The sequence below is a fragment of the Meleagris gallopavo genome, chromosome 7 (genome assembly GCF_905368555.1).
Source record: "Meleagris gallopavo chromosome 7, MGAL_WU_HG_1.1, whole genome shotgun sequence".
NCBI classification, from domain to species: Eukaryota; Metazoa; Chordata; class Aves; order Galliformes; family Phasianidae; genus Meleagris; species Meleagris gallopavo.
The window spans coordinates 30,719,917-30,744,974 of NC_139410.1; the positions used below are offsets into that span (position 1 = coordinate 30,719,917).

Consider the following 25,058-nt stretch of genomic DNA (forward strand, 5'->3'; position numbering starts at 1 on the left):
GTCATGGAATTGCTTCTCAAGAGTCAGAAAAAGATTCACTCTTCCTTATATTATAATAATTCAAGAGAAACCTCATCCAAAAAATTGGAATACCACTGGAATAAAATTACTACACAAGAAAAAGCTATCTCTGTATTTCAGTGGCAATAGATAGTAATGAAAAGTTGTCATCTTCTAACAAAGATTTTTCTGAAGTCTATTTTTTTCCTGGCTGCTACTGGTTTTGTCTAGAACATGCAGCATTTATTAAAGGATTTCTGGTATTGGCTTTGTGAAATAAGGAAAGTATGGAATAATATATTCTGATATTTTACAGATTTCTCCTAAAGTAGAGTATTTTGTAATGTCAAATTTGGGTCTTGGATGTGAAGCCTTGTAGAAGATGAGACTTCCTACTTCTTTTCTAGGCAATTCTAACATCACTACTATCATTCCTTCTTTTGACAGTCCCTAGAAGATTCAGTCGTGTGATCATATATTTATTTTCTTGGATATGTGCCCCACGGTGATAGAAATTTCTTTGAGTAATCTCTTTTCTGCTATCTCCTGGATATTAACTTTCTGTATCTTTGTTTCTATCTCAGTCTTTGTGTTGGTAAAAGAAAAGCTCGAACTAGAGGTATGTTATATATGGGAATCTAACCAACCTATTAAAATGTAATAGGCTTGTCGAAGGCCATCTACTTCAGCATTTGTTTAATCCAGGGTGAAGTAGATCAGCGTGTCCTCGAGGGATGTGTTACGTGACAGAGCAGCACTCCCAACCACTGCTGTGTGATAAGAGCATGCAGGCTTCCATAGCCTCTGCCCTCACTGACCATGAAGACCGCTGGTTTGTTTTGTTCCTTCAGCTCTGAGAAGAGCGTTTTATTAATAGGTACTTATGAACAATTTTGGGGAAGATCAACCCAGAATTGGGCTACTGTACTGAGCAGCTATGTGTAGACACGAGAGAACTGGAAGGATTTCACTCTTCTGTTGCATTTAACCCCACGGTGTGTGATGTGGTCATGGCACACATTGCCACTGAAGGGCATCGGGACATTTGTTTCATTCATTTGCAGCAAATCAGACAGACTGCAGTTGTGAGAAGTTGCTTTGAGCAGCAGGTGCTTTCCTAGTACCGCCCTGAAATGATCAGCTAACGGAGCGCATCAACATCACAGCCTGCAAGATGGATTGGTTTTGTGCAGGCTACGTTGCAGTTAAAGTAGCTTATGAGCAAACGTCCAAACAATCAGAAAAATACATTTGTGCTTTAAAATAAATACATATCTTCAGCACGCAGTTTCATGGAGTATAAATTTTCATGTAATCTAAGCACATCTGCTCATAATAATTAACTTCTGTGGCAGGTGAACGGAAAAGCTACATCAGCTCTCTGTTATGATGAGATGGATTGCTTTCTATCTCTTCATCATAATGATTAATTGTAGCATTTGTATGAAAATGGCTGCTTTTTATTCATTTTTGTTTTTAGATCATGTATCTTGATTATTTTTTTAGCCTATTTAAATGTAAATATTCTGAAAAATCTGGTATGAAAGCATAAAAGTTTCCAATTTTAAGTGCTTTGATTAGAAACCAAGCAAAGAATGTCTCTGCTTAAATTGTCTTATCTGAAGACTGAAAGAAGCCTGACTTTGCTAGTTACATGAATTTCATAGGTCAACGTAAATGTTAGAAATAACCATGAAAGAAATTTAGAAGGATTATGGAATTTCATTTGACACTGAGGGCCAGTGTTTGCAAGGGGCAAACTTAATAAGAAAGAAACATCATAGCAGTTTACAGTTGGTCCTGTGGTACTGCAAGTATCAAATATATACAGTGAGGGAAATAATAACCTCATGTGCTTCCAAAAATTAAATGCAATTAATTCATAGGCTTTAGCTTAATAACATTTGAGTAAGTGCCTTGTTGCATGTAGGCTTTCAGATGTGATGAATGTACGAGTACAGCCATCAACCAGTGCTCGCCTATCAAGTCATTGGATCAGGGAGCCAAACCATCCTATTGTATTTTCTCTCTGTGCAGTTGTTATCTTCGTCAATTACTTGAAAACAAGTTGTACAGGTTATCCCCACTCTGGTTCCCTTATGAAAATGCTTTGAAGTCTCTTCTGCTTTTTTTTTTTCTTTTCTTTGTTGATAAGGTGATTCCAACTTCACATGCTTTGGTTAGGTGATATGCCTTCACCCACGGCATCTCTGCAGTCAGCAGTACAACTCAAGGCGTTTCCCTGAGCAGAAGCCCTCCCTTAGCTTTTGTCCAGAAGCATTAACACCAGAACATGACAGCTGGCGAACAAAAGCATCAAGGTGTGGAATTGGTCTGTCTGCCCAGCAGTGCTGCTGACACACTGTGATGTGTGTGGGCTCCTGGACTCGTGTGCGAAAGGGAGCAGCTACATAAAACAAAGCCTTTAGTAACCTCTGGCTGTCCTATTTTATTTTCTTTCTTTCTTCTCCTGTGGGAATAAAGATGAAGGAGGTCAGTTACAAGTTTTACTGGTGTTGAGTTTGTACAGGAAGACTGGTGTAAGCAAAAGAAATGATGTGTGGATAGCATTTATTGAGTGAAAGTCAGGTAAAGTTGCAGTAGGTGTGAACAGAATTTAGCCTACAATTTAAAAATCTTTCTAGGTTACTCAAATCATATTGATTAAATGATAAACAAAGCACTTTCTTGAAATCTCATGGTGACTGACATAGGCTCCCTGATCAAATTATATAGCAAACAGAGTGCTATAAAGGAAAATGTCTTCACCAGTTACAGTTACATCTTTTTTTCTTTTTAAAGAATTTCTTATTAAAAATTCCATTGCACGATTTTCTCAGAAGATAAACTAGACTGAACACAGAAATTAATGCAAAAAAAAACCCTATTGCAATGGCATCAATGAACAAACACACTGAGCAAATAAGCAATTTGCAGATACAGTCAACATCACATGAAATGTTTATAAAGGTAATATTTAAGATCTCATAAAATCAAATTGTATTCAGATACAATAACAAAAGTCAGTAATAAAACAGTGATGAATCGGGTCCAGAGAGGATCATAAAGCAAAAAGGCTATGTTCTGTTTCAGTTTTTTAGTGATAAGCATACTGTATATTTTTATGGCGACTCCACCCAATCTTTGCTTACCCAGTTACTCACCACTGAGTGCGTGCATACAAATGAAACTGCTATAGGCATGTGCTTTTTGATGCAATATAATTTAATTATTGAGGCAGCCATTTGGATGACATTTAGGATGTGTGGTGCTGAGCGTTTTTAGGGTTTTATCCTCAAGGAAATAAACTATTTCCTGTAGTGGTTTCAGTCCACATCACATGTAGTGCTGTGGGTAATGAGTGATCAGGGACAGTATTATGAAGTGGGGTAGCAGGGAGGTTAAGGAGAACTGGAGAACTATACTTCCTTACAGCTCTGGAAATCCCAACTGAAGAATCCTGTCTTTTCTGTACGGGATTTTCTGCTGTGTTTGGTGTTTCCCTCCGATCATTGAGATCATTAGTGACCTTATAGAATCTGAATTAGTAGTACATTCTATCTTGCACAAAATTTCCAACCTCCTTTGTGTGTTTTGATACGCCTCATCTTAGAATATATAAAACAATGGCACAGTTACAGGCTAGGCAGGATGTTTTCTGATAAGGTGTGCTTGCTCCATGAGACCTAAGATGCTCATTTCTGACACATCACACTTGCTAGGGAAAGGATTTATTAGGACCACCAATTTCAAACCAGCCAGCTTAACTTTGACAGCATTTTCCACTGTAGGAGCCTTAGATCTCACCTTCATATGTACTGCTAATTGTAACACTGGAGGATTGCTGCTGATCTGCTCAGTGAATTCCAATGCAAAGTTTTCTGTGTCTCTTTTTTGGGAGGTGGGGTCAGAGGGCAGGAGGGTGTCTGTCTGTCTCCACACGTAGAGAAAGATCCCTTGTTACCTTTTGATACCCTTTACTTGGTCTGAATTTTGTATTCTTGTGCTGCAGTCTCCTTCTAATCCTCAAAAACTGGACCTAATTTCCAGCATTTTTTTTGAGGACATTGAGTAGCTTTTGACTGAGGTTGGCTGAGCTCTCATACTCCAGCTTACCTCTGCCATCTCTGTGCCCGGTTCCTAATGAAGCAGCTTTTGCTGTCGCTTGTTTTTATGACCTGCAACTTCCTTCAATTTCTTTTTCTTACCAGCCCAGCCTTCCAGGACACCTCACTTCTACCCTGATGGTCTCTGTTGGCTCTTCCTCATGGCTGATGATAAGCCTTGTTGTGTGTCCCACAGAACACCAAATGTTCAGATTCACCAGGGCAGTCTATGGATTGCCTGTACTCTGAGTCATTCTGTGTCCCCTTAGCACCAAGTGGGGTGAGGTGGATGATGTCCTGCTATTTGCTGCAAGTTCATCTCATTTGAGGTCCTTTGCCTAGCAGTTTGTATATTCTTTTGCATTTGAACCATCTCCTGGGCATTCAGTATGTCATTTCTCTCTACAGGCTAGCCCAGAGATTGAAAGATGTATGATTTTTAGATGCAGTAAGACACGTCACTGTTATTTCCATATCCTTCCAGAAGAACTGTACCACTCTGTGTTTCTATTCCATATAGCTATTCTATAGCTCTTAAATTTTGGTTGTGTCAGGGTTTTGCTCAAAGATATGTGTTAATGTGATTGCTGCGTAATAATTTTCAGTCTGGTTTTTACAACTTTGTTGATTAAATGCAACTTTATTGGGAAACCTCAGTTATCTTCCTTGAAGTATAATGCCAGGGGAAAAAAAAAGCCAGCAAACACTTGTCCTGGAAGAGGCTTATGGGGAAGGGGCATTGGGCAGCCTCTTTGTAGGGGAGATAAATCATCATTCTTTTCTGTGTTTCCTTATGTCACTTAGTCTGAAAGGAGGAGTAGAATATTGATAGCAGTTAAATTTGCTTTTTATTTAATGTGTTTGTAAGTGCAGCAAATCTTGCATTGATAAAGAACAATTTGATTTTGGGAACTAATTATGTACGATGTGCTTGCTAGGAGTTGTTACTGAAGAGTCCCACTATCGCTGTAATGGAATCTATGCTAAACTTCATATTATACATATACAGTAAGCATTTGAAATATGAAGTGTTGAATGCTTCCTCACTTCTTCACAGTCTTTGCTCATTCTTTTCCTGGAAAGACTGTCAGTTTCATGACTTCTAAGTGCATCCTGTGATTCTACATCCTACGTGTGCTTATTTTCTCTACACTAATTTTACGCAGCAGTGTGAAATAGGCTTCTTTTACATTCAGCAACTTAGAATACAAAATCTGTGTTAAGCTGCATATAAACCTCTGCATTTTTTGCTTTCTTACTGTGATGGAAAACCTTGTAGTGTTATCAAGACTTCTGGTTTATTGATAGCAAACATCAGCACTGGCAGCTCATCTTCTTTTTCTCTTTATTAGAAAGACTCTATTTATTGAATAGAGGAAGTAATTTTCTAGTTTTGTGTTCATACTTTGTTAGAATATATATGTCAATAGTTACTGTTGCTTCTCAAAATTCTTATTTCAGCCACAAGATAATCTTACGGGTTTTTGGTTTTTTTTCCTCCTTTTTAAGTTTCTCTGAATTTTAACAGTTCTATGAGTACTTAGGATAATGGGTTAAGAGCTAAAATAGTCTTTTAGTGTATTTCTTCATCATTTTCAACAACTAGAGAACAACATTTTTTTTCATTTTGGTGTAACTTTGCCAACAGTGCTCACCAGTACCTTTTTATAACTCCTCTTGAGAAATTTTTAGTATATGGCTACAATCCTATACCTCCAGCCTGTGGTATTCAATCTAGATTTCTAACCCTTAATTATTCTAACTGCTACATTTGATCCCTACGTGGAAGGCTGTGAAGACGTCTTTGTTCACACGTCTAATGCTTTATGAGATAAACAAATAAGTAATTCATGCCTTGTAGTCTCTGTGCGCCACATAATGACCTAGTCATAATTTTTGAGTCGACTGTCAACACACATTAAATCAGAGCATCTATTTGAAACAGTAGTATTTCATAAGCTGCATATGACAGTTCATTATCTTATCTGTGAGAACTCCTTTCTTCATCCTGCCTCAAAAACAATATCCTTGCAATTGAACTTTTGGTAAAAGTCAAGGTCACAGCTTTGGAATAAAGTTACGGATGAGAATTACCTGTCTCCATATTGAAAATATGAGTAAATCAAAAGTACTGATATGGTAATCTACATCTACAGTATCTTCTCCTGTGGTTTATTGAAAGTGAAGAGTAAGAAGTTTTATTGGTTTTTTAAAACTGTTCTTTTTAGCGAAGCTTCCTTGAAAAAGTTTGTCACTAATAGCCTACATAGAGTTAACTCTGGACTTTAAAATAAATAAATAAATAAATAAAATTCAGGCAGTAAATTATAACCCAAAGATGCATGTACATACACACACATCTGCATGCTTACACATAAAATAAAACCTACAAAGAATGAATTTTATGTAAGTATTTACATAGAAGAGTGACATCTACATAAATTAATGGAGGTAAGGAAGTTGCCTTTGGGTTTGCTGAAATTTAGCAGTAATACCCTGTGTTTTCTGTCAAGGCTGTTCCTTGAAAGTAGCTGGGAAGGGAGAAGAGGAGAGTATTTTAATAAGAAATCTGACTTTTTGAATCATCATGAAAGGGACTGTCCTAATGTGGTAACCAATGCCATTTGTTTTCAGTTGATTGAGAAAAGCTGGAAAACAACTTTACTTTGGATTGTACAAATTACAGCTAACGTACAATGCAGTGAGAGGATTTTCCCATAAATCCATTTCTATTTGTGAACTGATTTTGGTTTGATATTGTCAAATGTCTTGCTAATAAATCAAAAGTCTTTATATGAGATTTTAATTACTTTTTTAAGTGTTGCCAAAAGTTACAGTCTTTATAACCTTGTAATTATTCTAGTAACTTCAGCTTCAGCTAATAATTTGACTTGGTGACACTGAAAAATGTAGTCAATTTTTTTCATACTTTTGTTCAAAACTTTATATTTGATTTTTCATCTGATGGAAGGAATCATTTTGTGCTTCCTAAAAATGACATTCCAAACTTTGAAAGTTATTGCTAATGCAAGTGATTACGGCTTTCTTAGTAATTCTGTGTTGCTGATTGAATCACAAACCGTTTTTGCTCCTGGAGGAGTCTCAGTTTTAATAAACTTTTGGCATGGCTGGAAAACCTTTTATTTTATTTTTTCTATCGGAGAATAACTGGGTGATATAGCTGATAAAAAGAGCAATTCAACCCTCACCCTTAAAAAAGAAAGAAAAGAAAACAGCAACAAAATGTTTTCCTAGCAAGCTTGCCTAGCAATAAATCTGCATTCTGTCCTCCTATTCCTTAGTGGGAAGAAGAGCCAGCACTGCATATGGGATCATAAAAGCCCAGGGAAACCCTTTTCCATCAGCTACAGGTGATGTGGCATTGGTAGAAATGTGTAAGTCTGTGGGCTGTGCAGTAAATCTGGAGAAAAAAATCCCTTATGTGGCAAGCATCATCTCCCAGGGAATTAATTTACATCCTCTTTTACATCATTTGGCATTGTGCATGTATGTTGGGGGGTGAGGGGGTCTGATCAGACTGCTGCCAGCAGCACACCTCCAGGCATCTGGGTTGCGGAGTTTTGGGTTTGGAACTGTGAGCTGTGCTCACTGAATTTGTAGGAGTTACGGTCAGTTTTCTGCCTTAATTCTTCACGTGGTTTTAAGTTCTGCTCGCTTGTTACCCGATGAGATTAGCATGCTCAGCAGTTGAAATTCCTTGTGTAGTATTTCACCTACAGGATACATTACTTTTTTATTGACCTCTTTAACAGGAATGACTGGTAACACACTTGGCTGATGTGTATAGATTTTTTTCCTCATCTATATTATTACTAAAAAACAGTGCTATCCTATTTTTCAAGGATAAAATATAGAATAAAATGCACATTTGACCTTCATTCCTTTAGTGTGATTCCTTTCCAGGGCCACATTTCCCAGCACACACCTCCCAGCTTCTTTCCATCTCTGCCACTGCCTTTCCCTGCTTGGGGATGTCCCTGGGCAGATGCCAATTTTAGTGGCACTGATTGCACAGCTCTTGTGAAAGGAGCTGGGAACCCAAGAGCCCGGTGGGGGAGGAGAACTCAGGGTAAGGGGATGTGGCTGTCCCAGCCTGCCAGGCAGCCCTCCAGCTCCAATTGCTGCTCACATTCTTTATTCCTCTTTCTGTGCCTCATCCTTTTTGCTGCTGTGTCTTCCATTGGCATTTTGAACTGTGGGCAAAGCTTTTCTCGAACACTGCTTCTGTTCAGTTCCCTTTTACTCAATCTTTTTTTTATGCACATCAGTGAGATCTAGTGTTTGGGGAGGAATCATGAAGGTAAATACCACAGTGTTTCTGAGGATACTCCTTTTCCTTATTTGGTGATTAGAATTTTCAAACTTAATTCATTTGTCTTTAATTCCTTGTTCCCCATGGCCTTATAAAACCTAAATGAATGTTATGTTTTCATTGCTTTTATTATCTTGTTGCTAAGCTGCTGATTATTTTATCGTGAGGGATCTGACATATTCCATGTACTCCCCCATACTTACCTTCTAGTGTTGCCTTGATCTGAATAGTAGTGTTAACCTTGGCTTTAGATCTTGCTAAAAACAAATTGATAGATTTTTTTATTTTATTTTTTTCTTTTTTCTGAAATGAGTTTTGCATTGTTTCGAGTACGTGAAAACTGTGGATGAAATCTTGGTATTTAATAATGTAATACCAGACCTTAGTGGCATAAGGTTTAGAAGTTAGACCGATATTTAATCTCTATAGTAATGTTTTTGCTATAGTAAACCTCACTACTTCACACACCTCTTTGCAAGACTTTCTTTCGCCTCAAGCTATAAATGGAAGATGCAATTTTATTTTAAGTATCTTGGATTAGGTACACAGGATCTGAGTTGGTTGCCATTGGCTCTGATATATATGAGCAAAACTTCATAGTAACTTTTGCTTTTTCCATTCTAAAAAGTTAATTAACTGATAAGACATAACCCTGGAGCTTGGGTCTTCAAGCAGGTCAAGACAAAGGTTTAGAGAGAAGTTGAGACAACGGTCTGAAGCAATAAAGAGTCTAGAAAAGGCAAAATATGGATAAAGTATAAAGAATCCTTCAGTTCTCTGTAGCCATTCAAATCTTAATTTATTTGTCTTTCATGTCAAACTTGTGCATAGAAACAATTTACTGTGAATTCTTGATGTGCTGTGTTTACAATTCCATTAGAGCAACAGGAAAAGTTGGTTGGTTTCCCAAATATATTCATACAGAAAGTTTCCTTTTTGCATTGGATGAAATTAACAAGCAGCTATTTATTGTTACTTTGAGAAGCACTCTTAAAAATTTCAAATATCTCTTCTCTAAAGAAAATGTGAAATTAATCATTTGAGTTGTTTTTTCATTGACTTTAAGTTTTGGAATAACTTACTTTAAAATGGAAGAGGTAATTATCACTTGGGGAAATTTTGGAAGTTCCTCTGATTGCATTCCCTTGCTTTTAAGAGAAATGATGGTGCAGGATGTAATTAGACATAGCTTTTGTCCTCTCTCCCCAGTTTTTGGGGTTGGTAGCAGAGCAGCACAGGAGGCTGCGAGGGTTGGATGTTCCTTTATGCTTTGTTTTGCTGAGTTTTGAGCCTCAGCTTTGAGTCAGTGTCCTTATTTTAAAATATTTTTTTAAGAAGTCAGAGAAAATAAACATAGAACACTTTTGTAAAATTTCTGCTCTGCGTTGCTTTCCGAAGACAACCTTCCCCTGCTTTAAGTGTTCTCACTTGGAGTGTGATGCGTCTGATCTCGCTGTAATGACACTTGGCAGAAAGCTTTTGCATCAAGGGAGAGGAATTTTGTGGGAGAAACTGCTCTGAGCTCCAGCGAAGATGAACAAAACTTCACAGGTGGAAAGAGAATAAGAACAAAATCAAGCTGGTGATTTAATATCGCTGAGATTAAAATAGTTTTTACTGGAAAGACTCTAATATAGAAAACATATCATGGTATCACAGTCGGATGTACCCCAAGGTTATCTAGAATGAGGCAGATGAAGAATATCTGAAAATACCAATGATCTCCCAGCAGGGTGGAAAGTATTGCTAGTTCTGATGCAATTTACTTTCTGTTGTGCTAATTTGTTTTTATTGCATTTGATTGTTTTTCAGTTAAATAAACCAACAAATTATGGTTCCATTATTTATAATTATATGATCTGAGCCAATAGTAAAGAAGTCAGAAATGGAGGACTTTTTGTTCCAATTGTATTTGTTGTACATATGCTGTAGTAATCAATCACTATTTTGATTGTGTAATTGCTTTAGAAACAAACTTGCAGACAAAAGCTTCATTCACAGATATTAAAAAGACAATGTAGTGGGATCTCTTCTTTTCACACTGAAAGAAACGTGAGTTTTGCCACTGCTTTATAATCCCCGTGCAGTTACAACGGTGCGGGACAAATTTAAGAAAAGTAGCAGCAGGTAAATAAGAAATGTTTCCTTTTTTCTGTCTTCAAGGAAGGAATAGATCACGATAAGAAAAACATAATGTGCTGTAGGATGTCTCCCTTTGCATCTTCTCTGTGATCTTCTGCCTTGTTTTAAGGAGAATAGAAGGGGAAAGCAAATCTTCTCTTTAGATCTGCTAGCTTCAAAAGAAGTGTAAAAAGGAATGTACTACCACTGAGACAGCAAACTACAACAGCAAACATGAGAATTATAAAAATAATTACACTCCTTTTCCGTTAAAAGGCAAACGGATTGGAACACATTTAAAAAAAATTGCCTAATGTGACCCATGGGAAATACTGGTTCTTACACATATGGAAATCAGAGTCTCATATGCATTATATATAAATATATCCTTCATCATCTTGGACTGTTAGTCTCTTCTGGTGATTCTTTTTTTTTCTTTTCCTCACTGAAGAAAGAAAGGCTTCCCCAAGGCAGAGTTTCTGTGAAACATTTTTTTTTCCCCCCACATACTGAGAATGTTTAGGAAGAGGTATGAAGAGCTTTTCTGGATGTATAATTTATACATTATGTATACGTGCGTAGCACTCCCACACATGAGTGTGACTGCTCTTACTGGCTTTCACATCTCTATACGTAGATTTCCTACCGAGCAAATCTACTGGAAGGTCCAAAACATTTGATTTCTCAGAGTTCTTTATGAACCTTTTCATAATTTCCCTATGCCTCTTGCACCTTCACCCTTAGTAGCCATATCCTTACTGTACACACACTGTACTGATCCTCCAGTCTCAAGTATGTTATTTGGGCAGTCACAGCACACAATATTGTAAGACAGCTGAAAGATAGTGCATTTAGATCTTGTATAAAGAGTGTGCCTTTTTGTTAACTTTGGTCAAAGTAGACTTAGGCGTGTGTCAGTTTTAGGCTGCAGGTGAGTAGCTGGACTTCAGAACTCAAAGCACTCAACATCCTTACCTCTTTTTTTACTGTAGAAATGTGATAATTCAAGTGGAAAGCTGTATGCAGGACTTTTTGTGCAATATGCAGTGGTACTTCAGAGAGATTTAATGTCAATTTCCATGAGTGAAATACAGAAAGTAATGAGGAGGTTTCCAAGTTTCCATGTTAGTCCTTTCTGAATTGAAGTTTTGAACTTGGATAAAGATGACAGTTCTGTATGACAGTAAAGTGCCAGTTACCTGAATTCTGAAAAAGCATGGCTTATTAAAGAAAAAAGAATAGAAGAGACCATATTCTGGTCTTATTTTAAACTGGTTCAAATCTGACTATCTTTACTGAGGTGCATTTGTTTACACAGCATTATGCAGGCAGTATGTGGTCATGGATAATTTCAAACCAGCCTATCTTCCCTTAAATGTTAGCCACAGGGCCAAGTAGTTAGAAAATCTGAATTCTGAGGAAAATGGAATGAATACAACCCAATGGACAACAGGCTACCACATAAATCCCTTCTGCAATAAGACCTATCCAACTGTGCATTAATTTCTCTTAATGGCGACATGTCTCACAGAAGCAAAATTGTGCTTGGGGAGAGAGAGGCTACACCTATGAAATGCAATGTTTTCTTATGTCCAGTTGCCTGCAAGATGATATCAACTGATTATTTTGTCAAACCTGATTCCAAAAACACGTAGCCTGAAATGCATAGTTCACTCGACAGTCTTACAGAGGCATTTTTTGAGGCCTTTCAAAGTATTCAGCTAAGTGCTTTTCTGATTGGAGTTACTAGGAATACTGTACAGATGTTTGTTTTCCATTTTCTCTCTCTCTGTTATTTGGCATATATTTCATTTTCTGTATTTACTGTGTTCTCAATGCATGTATATATAACAGGGTGTATTAGTTTTATTTTCAGGATGTGCAAAAATAATTCATCTTAAATATAACTTGATGATTGGTGCCACAAATAAATTGAACTCCAGTGCTTTTAGTAATTGTGGGCAACAGAAAGAGCAGAAAAGGAAGCATATTTTTGGGTTTCGTTATGTTCTCTGAAAGGAGTAGAAGGATAATTTCTATCATTAATCATCTAATGCACTTCCATTGATTTTTCTTTTTAATAGAAAATGAAAGCAAAAGCAATTCAAAACCTATAATAAAGCCAGGAAAAAAGGAAAATTGTGAAAGATTCCTTAGACTGATTGCATAATGTAGAAGCACTCAGATTGCAGTTATTCACTGGCCAAAGTAAATTTGAAACATTAAAAATTATATTATTTTGTCTTCCCAGCTAGACAGTGTGAACCACTACAATAAGAAAACACTTGTATTAAAATGAAAATGATGCCAGGCATTAAGGTATCACTCTCCTGTTCCACATCCAGCGTGTGGGTGGGAGGAAGGATGGGCCTTATTGCAATGCAATTTCTCTCCTATTTCTCCTTAAACAGTGAGCAATCTTGGCTCAAAGAGAAAGAATTAAAACATCAAGTCACATACCTTAGCACAATTGACATGTACAGCTCAATTCTCTGTGTTTCAAATCGTATATTCCCTACAAATGATCAATAATCTCATCCATAAATATTGAAGGAAAAACGTACTCTAGGAAGTTACTTTAAAATGGAACACAAATGAGTCCTGTTTCGGGCATTAAGTTGCAGAAATCAGCCTGCCTTGGGTTTGCTGGTTGTGATGTGCAGCCTCAAATGTTTTTAATCACTTTCAGTTGAAGCTCCCTTCAGGCTGAGCCCTGGGAAGCTCAGATAGATGCGCTGCCCCTTCTTCTGTGGCTCCTGTCCTGCACTAACCTGTCTTCTGACAACATACATGTCTTCTTGTGGGAAGGCTGCGGAGAGAAACCAGCCAAAGAATGGCTGCAGTCTTAAACTTGAGGAGAATCTTCAGTTTTGTATGCTTTTTTTCCTCCTCCTGTTTTAGCCCAACTCTTCCCTTTTCCTGTTACAGTTTCTTCTACACATTAAAATTGCTCCATTAGAGACATTTCTTCCCAATTCTTCCCTCACTCCTTGTTTATGCAAATCTTTTCAGTTGCTTAGCTTTATCTTTGCAGTTGCTATTTACATCTTTATTGCTTCCCAGCCTCATCTCAGGCCTTTCATTTGTTTGTATTGCAGGTTGGTTGGGGTCTATGTTTACTCAGAGCTCTGTGTATTTGGTGGCATTTGTTAGCCCTTTAAGCACCACTGTCAATATCATTAATAATTACAAAATGGGAAGCTGGTGATCTCAGAGCCAGTTTCTCTGCTGAATAACTAGTTTTTCCAACCCTGCCCTGGTTGTTTTTTCTAGATTTTTCTCTGTGATGTCCTTCCCAGCATCGTTTGTTCTTTTTTTTTAATTACTTTAAGGAGTTATATTGTGGTTTCCTTCTGTAAGTCTATGCTTTGCCTCATTTCAGGGAGTGCTGCTGAGTGTTGTGGTGTTGAAGTTTGATAAATACTTATGTCAGTACAGAATCAGGGCCCTAGTCTTCAATCTAAGTTGCAGCAGAGCCTTGTATTCTCTCTTCTGTTATGTGTACAGCACTGCCTGTGGTCTCCTATAATTAGGGATTGCTATCTTGAGTATGTTGCACATAAGCGTATGTAAATGTTCCACCTGGGCTTTTAGAAATACTGATTGTAAGCACGAAGGAGTGTCAATATAGAAAACAAATGAGATCATAATTGTTTATGAGATGATGGTTAGAACCAGCAAGTCTGAATCGTTGAAGTGTTTTTTAAGTATTATCTCTAAACTCCTTTTTCACTTATGGTATATGTAAGAAGTAAGTGAACTAGTTACTGTTATGTTGAGGGATAATGAGAGTTTTTCTGAACAATGAAAAGGTAAACAGTCTCATTGAAATAGTTCCTTTGACTTACATGCTGTCTTTGATTTTTTTCACAGATTCTTAGAATTTGAAGCCAGAGAAGCTTATTACACAGTTGTCTCTGCTCCCCTTGGGGCCAGGCCTCTCTTGTCTAGCCTCATCAGACATCTTCTTGTATTAAGTCCAGCCATCTGAATTACACTGCTGCAAAGCTTTGCTTTTGGTGTTTGACCTGACTGTACCTTGCTGGAATTATCAGTCATTGTTTTTAGATATTCTAATGATATATAATTCCAGAGTTTTGTCACCACCAATTTAGAAATTCCAAATTGAAATGCTGTGGTACAATATAATTGTAATGCCTGGTAGTTGATATTCTCACTCTACAGTTTTCACTCTTTGGAAACTGTTGAAATGCATTTTTAAAGGAGAATTGATTATAACTTTGGTAAATGAATATAACTTTGGTAAATGAAAATAATTACCAAGAGTATGGATTTTTACTTAAGAGGAACCATATTTATCTTCTTGCAGTGTTGTGCCTGTAATATTTCTATCCCAATGCTCTCTTTTGTTAGGACCATCTCTGGAGCTGTAAGTCAGGCATGAGCACAGGGAGAGGACTTGAGTTCCCCTGATTGGATGCTCACAGGCTTCTTTGATAGTGACATAACGTCCTCTAAAGATGTAGTTGGCATCTCTGCAATTTTTCAGCGTGTAAACATTTGATTTCACAGTGTTCAAGTTTATAGATTAGTCTGCTATTTACTTTTAATTTAAGATAAATGTAGTTAAAGTATATAGCTTCCATATGCTACTTTATGCCTTATGCTAAGATGATGGCACGCAAGTGCAGTCTTGCGAGTGTAAATACAGAACAAGAAGACAGGGACTGTCATACAGAATATCTTGTTAGCAATCCTAGTTCTGTGTTCCTGCAGGACCCTGTACTGATGGAAGGGGGAACTTCCTCCCAGCACCATTCAGGTAGCAGCTGACTTATGCCTTGAAGCAAAGCAGTCGCATCTGCTGCTATTTTCATTGCTCGTATTAATCACTTAGATTTGCTGGCATCTTAAATGTCCATTAAACAGCTCCAGTTCTGCCCTGGGAACAGGCCTGTGCTGTCTCTGCACTGCGCAGCCTACAGGTGATGCAGCTGGGCCGTGTGGATGCCCCACAGAAAACTGGGAATGGTTTCCTCTCTCCTGGCCCTACCTCTCTGGTCACTTCTTTATAAAAATATGTTTTCTCTTAGCGTTTGGAACCCGGTTACCTTTTGTTTAATTCATGATCTTGTTTTTGTGCCAGCTATTGTTTGATATTTATATCAACAGAACTGCATTAAATTGTCACCTTGGAGCGTGGCCCCAAGTGTTTAATTCCAGTTTGGTGGTGTTTACTGGCACTAATAAGAAATAGCAGGACTTCAAAGGGAAATCTTGTGATTCTCTTCATGGAAACCAAGATTCAAAGCCCTTTATCTGGTAATGTCCTGTTAGTAGCTATTTCAATTCACGTTTGTGCCCATTTTAAATGCTGCAGCGAGGTGGCAATCACACATTGTGTCTAGGAGGGACTTGCAGTTACGATGTGATTTTTGTTTTCTCAAAGCATAGAGCTGAAAATGGGCTGTGTTTGCCCTTTGGTGGTATCCCACTTAAAAAAAGAATTGAGATGTTGACAGAACAGAAATTGCTTTGTGGTATGAGTTTATTTAAAACCGTTGTGACAGACCTGAAGATTATGAAGAAGTATTTCTTACATAAAGAGAACATACACGAGCCAAGCCAATCAGTAGTTTGAAACCACTGAGGATAAGTAATTTTATTAACTTTTCTGAAGGTTCGTTAAAAAGAAGTTTGTCTCATTCTGTTTCCAGAAGTGCCTGTACTTGATAATATTTTTGTCTTCAAAGAGCTGATTTAACTGAGGAATAAGTTTGTAGCAGGAAAATAGGAGGTGAATATTTCCTGAAGAAACCACCAGTATGGATCCAGCAGTAACACTGCTTCCTATCTTTTATTTCTGAAACATTAAAATGCCCTAATATGCATTTGTTTTATTGTTTAATTTATTTTAGCAGTTTGTGCTGCTTGTCTCAGACATAGAATATGCATATAGTAGAAATCCTACTGTTTCTTCAGACTGACATGCCATATAGATCATATAGATCAACTCTGAATCTTGGAGATAATTCAGACCAAATTGGAAAAGTCATGCATTGGCATCATCGTTGAAGATGTTTGCAGACTGAGTGGAAATGGATTCCCTGACATGTGTGAAGTTCATCATCCTGCTTAAGCCCATCTGAGGAAATGTGGGTCCATGCTGTGTGAGGACACAGATGTTCATGCTGGGATTTTGTTTTGTGCACATACGAGTGCCTGCCCTGGCCAGCCAACCCATTAGCCCACCCAGTATGTGCTGCTCTCTCCAGAGTAGCGTTCCCTCTTGGTACTGGCAAGTGCAAGACTCCAGGAAAGTAGAAAGCTGGCTGAACATTTGGTGCTTAAGTAGTATTTTTGGGCTTCAGAAATAGCTTTTTGGATTCCTTGCTTTTCAGCTGCTACCATTTTTCCTTGGTGATACTGAGGGGTTTTTGTTCCGTCAGAAGTGGCCTGATGGAGTTACCAGGATATGCACTTATAAAAATTATTGAAATCGAGATGTAATTCTGAATTTACAGTTATCTGCCTGTCCCTAATCACCTCACAGGAGATCCTCCTCCTCTTCTATTCCTAAAATCCCCATGTTCTTCCTCTGTCCTCCCCAGGAAGGTCTTTGATGCCATTCTGACCAAGTTGCTTCACCTTTCCTCAGTCTTTTAAATCTTTGCTGTCTGTGCACTAATTTAAATTTCTTGCTCTAGCTTTGAAATCTCCCTGCCTTCATTTCCCACTTGCTTTTGTTTCACATTGTTGTTGTCAGTAATATCAGCCTCATTCCTCTCCTCCTCGCTCATGATTCTCCGTGGTACGTTTCAAGATGTCACTTCTCAGGCAAAACATTACACTTTCTGTTTTTCAACTCCTCCTTGTCTCCATGCTTTTTTCATTGTTGCTTCTTGTGTCAAAAACGTGATTACCTTCATTGATCTCTGAGAGTCTTCAGGGTCTCTTTAAAGCCTACATTTTCTGTTTAAATTTTTCTGGCAAGTTTTTGTTATGTGTGACGTAATCCCCCTCAAATGTGGTTGCTAATACCTCTGTTATATTGCTTCAAAATTACTACTGCATGCAGGCATTACAGCACAATTCAAATTACTTGTTTTCTTTCCTCTACCTATGTTTACTATTGATGCTAATTTCTTTATGCTCCATAATCTCTGTCAAATATTTGCCCTGACCTTACACATCCATTACTTTTTGCATCTAAATAGCCTGAGCAAACTCAGTGAATTATGTGTATGCTTAAAATTAAGGGTATTTGTGCAGATCGAGCCATTAGATAATAACTCATTGCAGCATGGAGTGTCTGTTTTAACACTGGTATTTAAAAGTTCCATTGCTTGTGTTGCCATTAACAAATGTCGAGAATGAATTGTAGTCTTCTGTCAGATGGTAGTAAACATTGCAACAGGGTAGTTTATTATGCAATTGCAAATATTGCTGGACAGGGCCTGCAGCACAGGATATTGCTCACTTGTAGCTGCTGCAGCAATGCTGAGGAGTGTTGCATACACTTCATGATTTTGTGTTGCTGAATCTTTAGTGTCCTTGCTGAAGGTAACGAGGCTACAAAGACCTCGGGCAGCAGAGTCTATTACTTCTGTAACCTTTCTGAAGAGGGCAATTACACCGCTTTCCCATACAGTGCGGCGACCTCTGTCCTTCTGCTTTTGTAATTGAGAAAGAGAACGTCTCCGAGTTGCTGCCTTCCAGTGTGGAGAGATGGCAAAGGTCAAAAGGATTGAAAGTGAACGGCTAGGATCAGCAGTTTAGAGGTGGTTATTAATATGCTGATTTACTGTCACTCGAGTCTAAAGAAATTTTTCACAATTGCTTGCCTTGTGCATGCTCTTTAAAATGCTGATTTTTTTTCCTCAGAAATCTAATTATATTTTAATGAATTACTTTTTATTTCTAGGTGGCTGCTGACTTACCCCTTACTCCCATGCAGCACCATAGTTAAAAACAGAATCTGTGTGAATTCTTGCAGAGTTACACCTTGGTAAATCTTTAAATTGTAAGAAAACAATGAGTTATTTTTCCCTTTCTCTTAATGCACTCCTAGTTACATGAAGTGCCAGCAACAAGAAAAAATATATTCAGCCTCAAAAATCTGAATTATTTAGTAATCTTCATGAAGTAATAACACAGGTTGTTGAAGTTAAATAATAATATCTGGATTAAATCATTTCATCTTCTGTAGCTCTGTGGTGCAACATGTGGACTTGCCTGAAGTCAGAAAGCCTGCCATAACTAAACTCTCGGGGCCAAATTTAATTCCTAACTCTGTCCTCAACTTCATTACTTTAATCAAGTCACGACCTTTCTTTGCCTTGGTTAACCTACATTGTAGGATATAAATAGCCTAATCTTGGAGATTTTCTGAGAATTAATTATTATTAATGAAATGAAAGGCTTCATGATGTGCAGGCTATTTTTATTTATTATAATTACTTATTATTAATTCACTGAAACTTGAGAAAGTTTTATTGTAGGCTTCAAGTGACTCAGATTTTTACATTAATACATTTGTCCCCTGCTATGGCTATTCAGTGCCATTACCCACCTTAATAAATTGTTACAAGCTAGCTTCAAAAAAAGTGTGAGGTGTTGAAGGAAAAGGGAATTTGGCTTAAAATGGAATCTGGGGAAAATCAGTGCTTGTCAGTCCTGGGCTGTGCTCTTTGCAAACCCCCTTTGACTCTTGACTGACCATAACGGCATCTAAGTCGAAGTTCAGGACCTCAGCCTCACCCCAGCACTGTGCCTGCTATTTCCAGTTGCCATGGCCCAGTCTTAGAGGTAAAGCTTTAGACTGTGTGCAGAGGTAAAGCTGTGTTAGTGTGGAGGAGTTCTCCCTCTGCCCATGCTAAAGGCATTGCAGTTGGGTGGAGCTCAGCCGAGGGACACTGTCTTCACCTGATGCCTATATAGTAATTGCTTTTTGGGTTTGGTTGGTTTTCATATTGTTGCATCCATTCAGTGGTGCTCTTATAGCAAGTGGTCATGTGCCATAAAAGCAGGTTGCATACCCTATCATGTCACAGGATTGCCAAGGAAGAGAAGGCATAGGTCTTGCTTTTTCTCCTAAACATCTCCATCTGTTTGAAAGAGAGAGAGAATCTTAGGTGGCCAAAGAGAGGGAGCCCAAGAGGTTGCACGCTATTTAGGGCTCACAGTCTGTATCTTGCTGCAAGAAGCCCTGAGCTCCGTAAGCAGCATCTGCTGCTCAGACACTTGTTCTCTTTATCCAGTACAGAGAGGATGACAATTGTGGAAAAGGAAGCTTTCTTTTACTTCTATTTTTCACACTTCAAAGCAGTTTCAGTTCCATGGGGGATGTGTGCATTGCAGCTTGGGAATCCTGACCTCGACCAAACGTGCTTTATGGCACAGAGCTGCGCTATTATATCTTTTCTTATTTGGTCTTACAATGTATTATTAGTTGAACAGTTGCCCCAACACTTACAATGACTGCCTCTTCGAGAATATTGAATTTATATCATCATTTAGGCAACAGACTGCTGGAATAAGAATGTGTCTTTATGGTTTTGCAAAGCTCTTTGAACATGTTTGAGTGATGCATGAATAATGACCTAAAAATAAATCAGCTTTATGCTATTAAGCCAGAGGAGTGAATCTTGCACGGAGCACAAGCGGAGACTAAATACAGTGTAATACAACACACAGAACAGTATAAAGTTTTCTGTCCTTTTACTCTCCAGCTGTTACATGCCTGGCAGAGAGCAACGAATCCGCTGACGTCTCTGAATGCATGAAATGGGCTGGACCTATGCCACCTCTTGTGCAAGACTGTCTCATTCCCTGTAAAGATGACTGCACGTTTACCCCTTGGTCTAAATTTACAGCATGCTCATTTGACTGTGAATCAACAAAAACTAGGAGACGATCACTCACAGGTAAAATCTTTTCTAATACTTATCTAATCATGATATTCTTGAGTGATGTATCCTAGATGCTGGTGAACTGATGTTGGAGTTTCAGAAAATCCCGAAGAGAGTAGGCAGTTCCTAATTGATTTTTAGTCTGATTCTGATCACTGCCTTCTTTATGCACGTGCCTTTTGGGATGGAAATATTGCAAAAAAAAACCTCAGTGGTGAGAACCTGTTTTTACATGAAAACCGAATAGTGACTACGCCTTCTGCGAGTTTATTTGACCTATTAATCATGAAACATGAAGAAAAATAAATATATTTTTCAATTTTAGACTGTTGAAATCAGGATAAAACTTAAAACTGGGAGTTTTGTGCATAGCACTATCCAGTAGTTCAACAGTGCAAATTAATACCATGGGTGAAGAAAGAACAGTATCGTTCAAACAGTTTTATTTGATCTTTTATATATATTCATAAAAAAAACCCTCTGGTTCAAACCATTTAATGGAACCTTCTTCCATACTTGCTGTTGTGGTATGTGATTATGTTTTATTTGAATGCTGGTCAAATTGAAAAGCTTTGTAACTCTAGGATGTTAATAGTTGAGAGCAACTTGCTTTGTTAGGATTTGTCTGCCCCCCACATAGTAAATCAAGTCAAAATGAATTATACTGTTTCCAGCTTTACAGTAAATTTGTTGTTACCCTCATACATAACTTGTTATGTTGCTGTTTTGTATCTGAGAGCTGTGGTGCACATGGCTCCTTTTCTGGAGTTGAGCTCCACTACTAGAAGTGAAACTTCAAAGAATTCTACTGTGAAGTGGAAAAGTAACATAGTCGTAAGAGTATCTGCTGCGATAATGTCTGGGAACAGAATGGCAGCAAAATGGGGTAGCTACCACTGCTTCTTTCTTCTGGAAGCACTTGTACCATGATTATTTTGTTATTCTGTTTGTTACTGCTGAAGTGATCCAAGTTTTTAGTAAGCAGCAATCACAGTATGTAGACATAATGGCATCAAGCTGCCATTCGTGAGTGCGGCTCACTGTAAAGATTTTGCTTCTGCATAAAAATCATTATTATAAAATGCTCTATTGTTTTTGTCAAAGAGCATATTCTAAAATCTTACCCATATTGATGCCTGTATGTTTAAAATAGTAGCAGTCCTCCATCTCTATCAGATTAATATCTGTGTGATCTTATGGAAAATACGATACAGTAAGAAAAAGTTGAATATTTACTTGCAGGTGGTTTAAATTTGAATTGTCATTATGAACATGCCTGCAAAAAGCCATACAGCAAAACAGCATCGCCCTACCTACATTCTTTCTCATTCTGTTCTGCATTAGACATAGATCTGTTCATGCAAGTGAACCTCAGCCCACTGCCTGCCAGGGCACCCTGAGAAGCTGGTGGTGAAGGGCAGCAGTGTTCGGGGTGGGACTGGGCAGCACAAAGCCACAGATTCCACCAAGGGAAAGGCCAAATCAGGAATCACTTTTAGGAAGCCGCAGTTCCAGAGAGGTTTGTTGGATTAGGGCTCTCCTTTCTTTACATAAAACTTGATGATAACTGATTCTTGCTATTTGAGCTGCTGGAGTTTGAAATCTCATCACTATGAGCTCGGTCCAAAGATCCAAGAGTAGTGCTGTTTGGGGAATCCATCATAGCATTGATGTACTCCACTTGTATTTCAGCCTTTTTGCAAGAATGTATGAGTTGCATGTCTCTGCTCAAGTGAATGCTTAGAGTTAATTATAAGAGTTCATTAATAATGTCATTTAGTGGGAATCTGCTAATTGTTTGCTCAGTATTTGCCTGCCTCCCCCTCAGTTTTTGGTATTATCCGTTTTACTTTGTAAGTAATCATAGACTCTACACAGAAAATTAGTCATTAATTAAGAAGCTTATTAAAAACATATCAAAATTCAAAGTCATTATAATGAAAATGCAGCTTTTAAGTGAGTCTTCAGTTAATAAATAGTCAAATATTCAGTATATTATAGGTGCATTACATTTTATGTAGAAATATATTTTCTTAATGTCGTTTAGTTTTTATGCATAGTACGTGCTATCTGGTAATATTGAATGTAATACTGAATGAATATAATATTTATTAGTGTTCAGAAGCTGAGTTTATAAAAAGAAAATGCTACTTAATTGAAGGGTTTGTGTCCTTGAAAATGTTTGGGAATGGTATTTTAATCAGCATTTTTGTAGCACTCTGTGAAGATCATAGAAATATCATCACTGCTGAATCTAAAATGACTTCTTCGTGAAGAGTATGGATTGGATGCTACAATAGGGCTTTGATAGCACCTTCATTAGAAGATTCCTACAAAAGGGATGACAAGACAAGCTGTGTTGTGGCTGAGTGAGGTTATTAGCATCCATACCTATATCTGATGTGCTTCGTATAGTCCTGCCAAAAATTAGGAACCAAGCAGTCATGGCAAATTCCAAATTCCTCTGCCACTAGAGAGTTCCCAATCTACTTAAAGCCTTTTAAGACTCTCCTTGAAGCATGGGGAGTTGTACCTCTTACCTGAATTTATACATTCATGAGTGCTAGGGAGGATAACAAGAATAATTCAAAGTTTCTCCCAAATCCTCTCTAGTAGCTGGATTTGTAGATACCCAGCCGTTGAGTGAGCACTCAGGGAGATGGGCACAGGTCCAGGCACACACAGCCACGTGCCTGCATGGTTCAGTTTGCACTCCCCACTCTCCTTTAGGGCTTGCCTGCTGCTGGGCTACCAGCTGAAAAAAATAATGCTGGCATTATTTGGTTTCTTTGGGCTTATTTTCCTTTTGTGCTTGCAAACTTCACCTTCCCCAGGACTCTGGAGGTACACTTTTTAGAGAGCTGGGGTTTGAAGGACACAAGTCTGAAGGGCTCTTCTCTTTGCAGAGATACGTGTTTGTACACAAACAGGTTTTGTCAAGGCCCACTCGTGCTCCTGTTGAAATGACTGCTGGACTAGCAAGGGGGCTGTTGGGTATACAGCTTATTGTTTGTTTTTAGTATCATACTTGTCTGCAATTGCAAAGAGAAAACATTTCTTTTCAGATCAAAGCTTTAAAAACTTTCTGTAGAAGTATTTTTAGAGTGTACAGGATCCCCAAGGGGTGTTTGAGGATGTGATACAGATGCAGTTGTTAGTGAAGATGAATCTCCCCTTCTGCTTGGATGCCAAATACAAAGACATTCCTGAGCTCAGACAGCGTAAAGATTACTCCACTTCACACTGCCTAACCCATGCCAAGAAAGGCATTGATTTTACCTTCCAGAGGCTGTGCACAGACCTTTTTTCTGCTTGAGCAATTGTAGGGATTCAGGGAGCACGGATTCTCTCCTTTGCATTATCTCCTTCCAGGGACCTCTTCTCATGTCTAGAAGTCCTCCAGGAGCAGGGTCTGCAGAGTGCAGTTGCAAAGAGCTGCTCTGCAGGTTCATTTAAATGCTTCTGCTTTCCTAAAGTTGCTGAAGGAGAAAGATGTGTAAATAGCCTTCTTTTAAAGCCTGTTGAAGGAACAGAGCAAAAGAAAAGATTAAACCAATTGTAACCATTGAAATGCTTTCCAGCCCTGATAATTTACTGAGGATTATCTTTTCTGTTTTCTTCAAAGTACAGTTTGTGTGCAGAGTGCATCTTTAACTAATTTGTAAAGTAGCATCAAAGAAGAAGTTGTGGCTAATGTGGAGTCCTTTCTAGGTTGTCCTGGCAACCATTGATTGCAAGCAAATAGAGACAAACCAATCAATTTATTTGCATCAGATAATTAGAGAAAAGTGATATTATATTAAATTACAAAACGTTTTCTGAGCAGACTGTTAGTACAACAAGGCTTTGCATTTTGCTCCTTGCCCTATCCATCAAAACAGTATTTCTGAGTTCTCTGGTTGCCCCTGGAGATAAATACATGGTCCTTGCACTCCAAAGCACTGGCAGCAGCGAGTAGGTGCCTAGGAAATGTTCCTGGATATTAACATTCAGATTGTCTTGGTTCTAATGTGTTGAATTCCTGCAAGTATAAATAACATGACATGTCGTTATCAAAAGTAGCAGATGTTAAGCTAACGAACAGATTTCTCTGGTTGGAACAGGGAGAAGCAGAAAGCGAGACAAATGCCAGAACACAGAAGTTTATCCTCAGGTTGAAACAGAGCTGTGCCCCTGCGAGGTGTTTACCTCCCAACCCCATGGAAACTGGTCAGATTGCGTCATCGGAGGAGGGAAGTTAGAGCTGCAGGCAGGAGTGCAATCCCATGGAGGCACCAAGGAGTGTGGAGAGGGCGTGCGACTGCGAGCTATTGCCTGTTACGATAAGGCTGGCAGGCTGGTGGAACCATCGCACTGTAGCAGCTCAGGTAAGGAGATTAAAAAAACCCAAGTGCACAACGGATGTAAATGATGACCTGATGCGATCCACTCAACAGTTTTTGGAGCCTGTCACATGAATGTAACTGTTCTTGCTGGATTAGGATAGCTTTCATGAGGTTGCTGTAACTCAGTTCTTCTAACTTCTTATCCTTCTTGGGACCAAGGTTTTCTGCCATCTGGGAGCCTGATGACATTTCTACATTCAAAGTGAAATAGAAGGCTAAAGTTGACTACACTAATGGAACT

At 38.3% G+C, this 25,058-nt stretch overlaps 1 protein-coding gene across 3 annotated transcripts in view; it reads left to right on the plus strand.

Moving 5' to 3' along the window:
- THSD7B (thrombospondin type 1 domain containing 7B) overlaps window positions 1–25,058 on the plus strand; it is a 291,869-nt gene that overhangs the window by 176,848 nt on the left and 89,963 nt on the right. For all 3 annotated transcript variants that reach the window (XM_085228059.1, XM_085228060.1, XM_085228061.1), the window contains exons 14-15: window positions 20,253–20,447; window positions 24,536–24,799. In XM_085228059.1, the coding sequence (XP_085084185.1) occupies window positions 20,253–20,447; window positions 24,536–24,799 (459 nt within the window). The remainder of the gene's footprint in view (window positions 1–20,252; window positions 20,448–24,535; window positions 24,800–25,058) is intronic.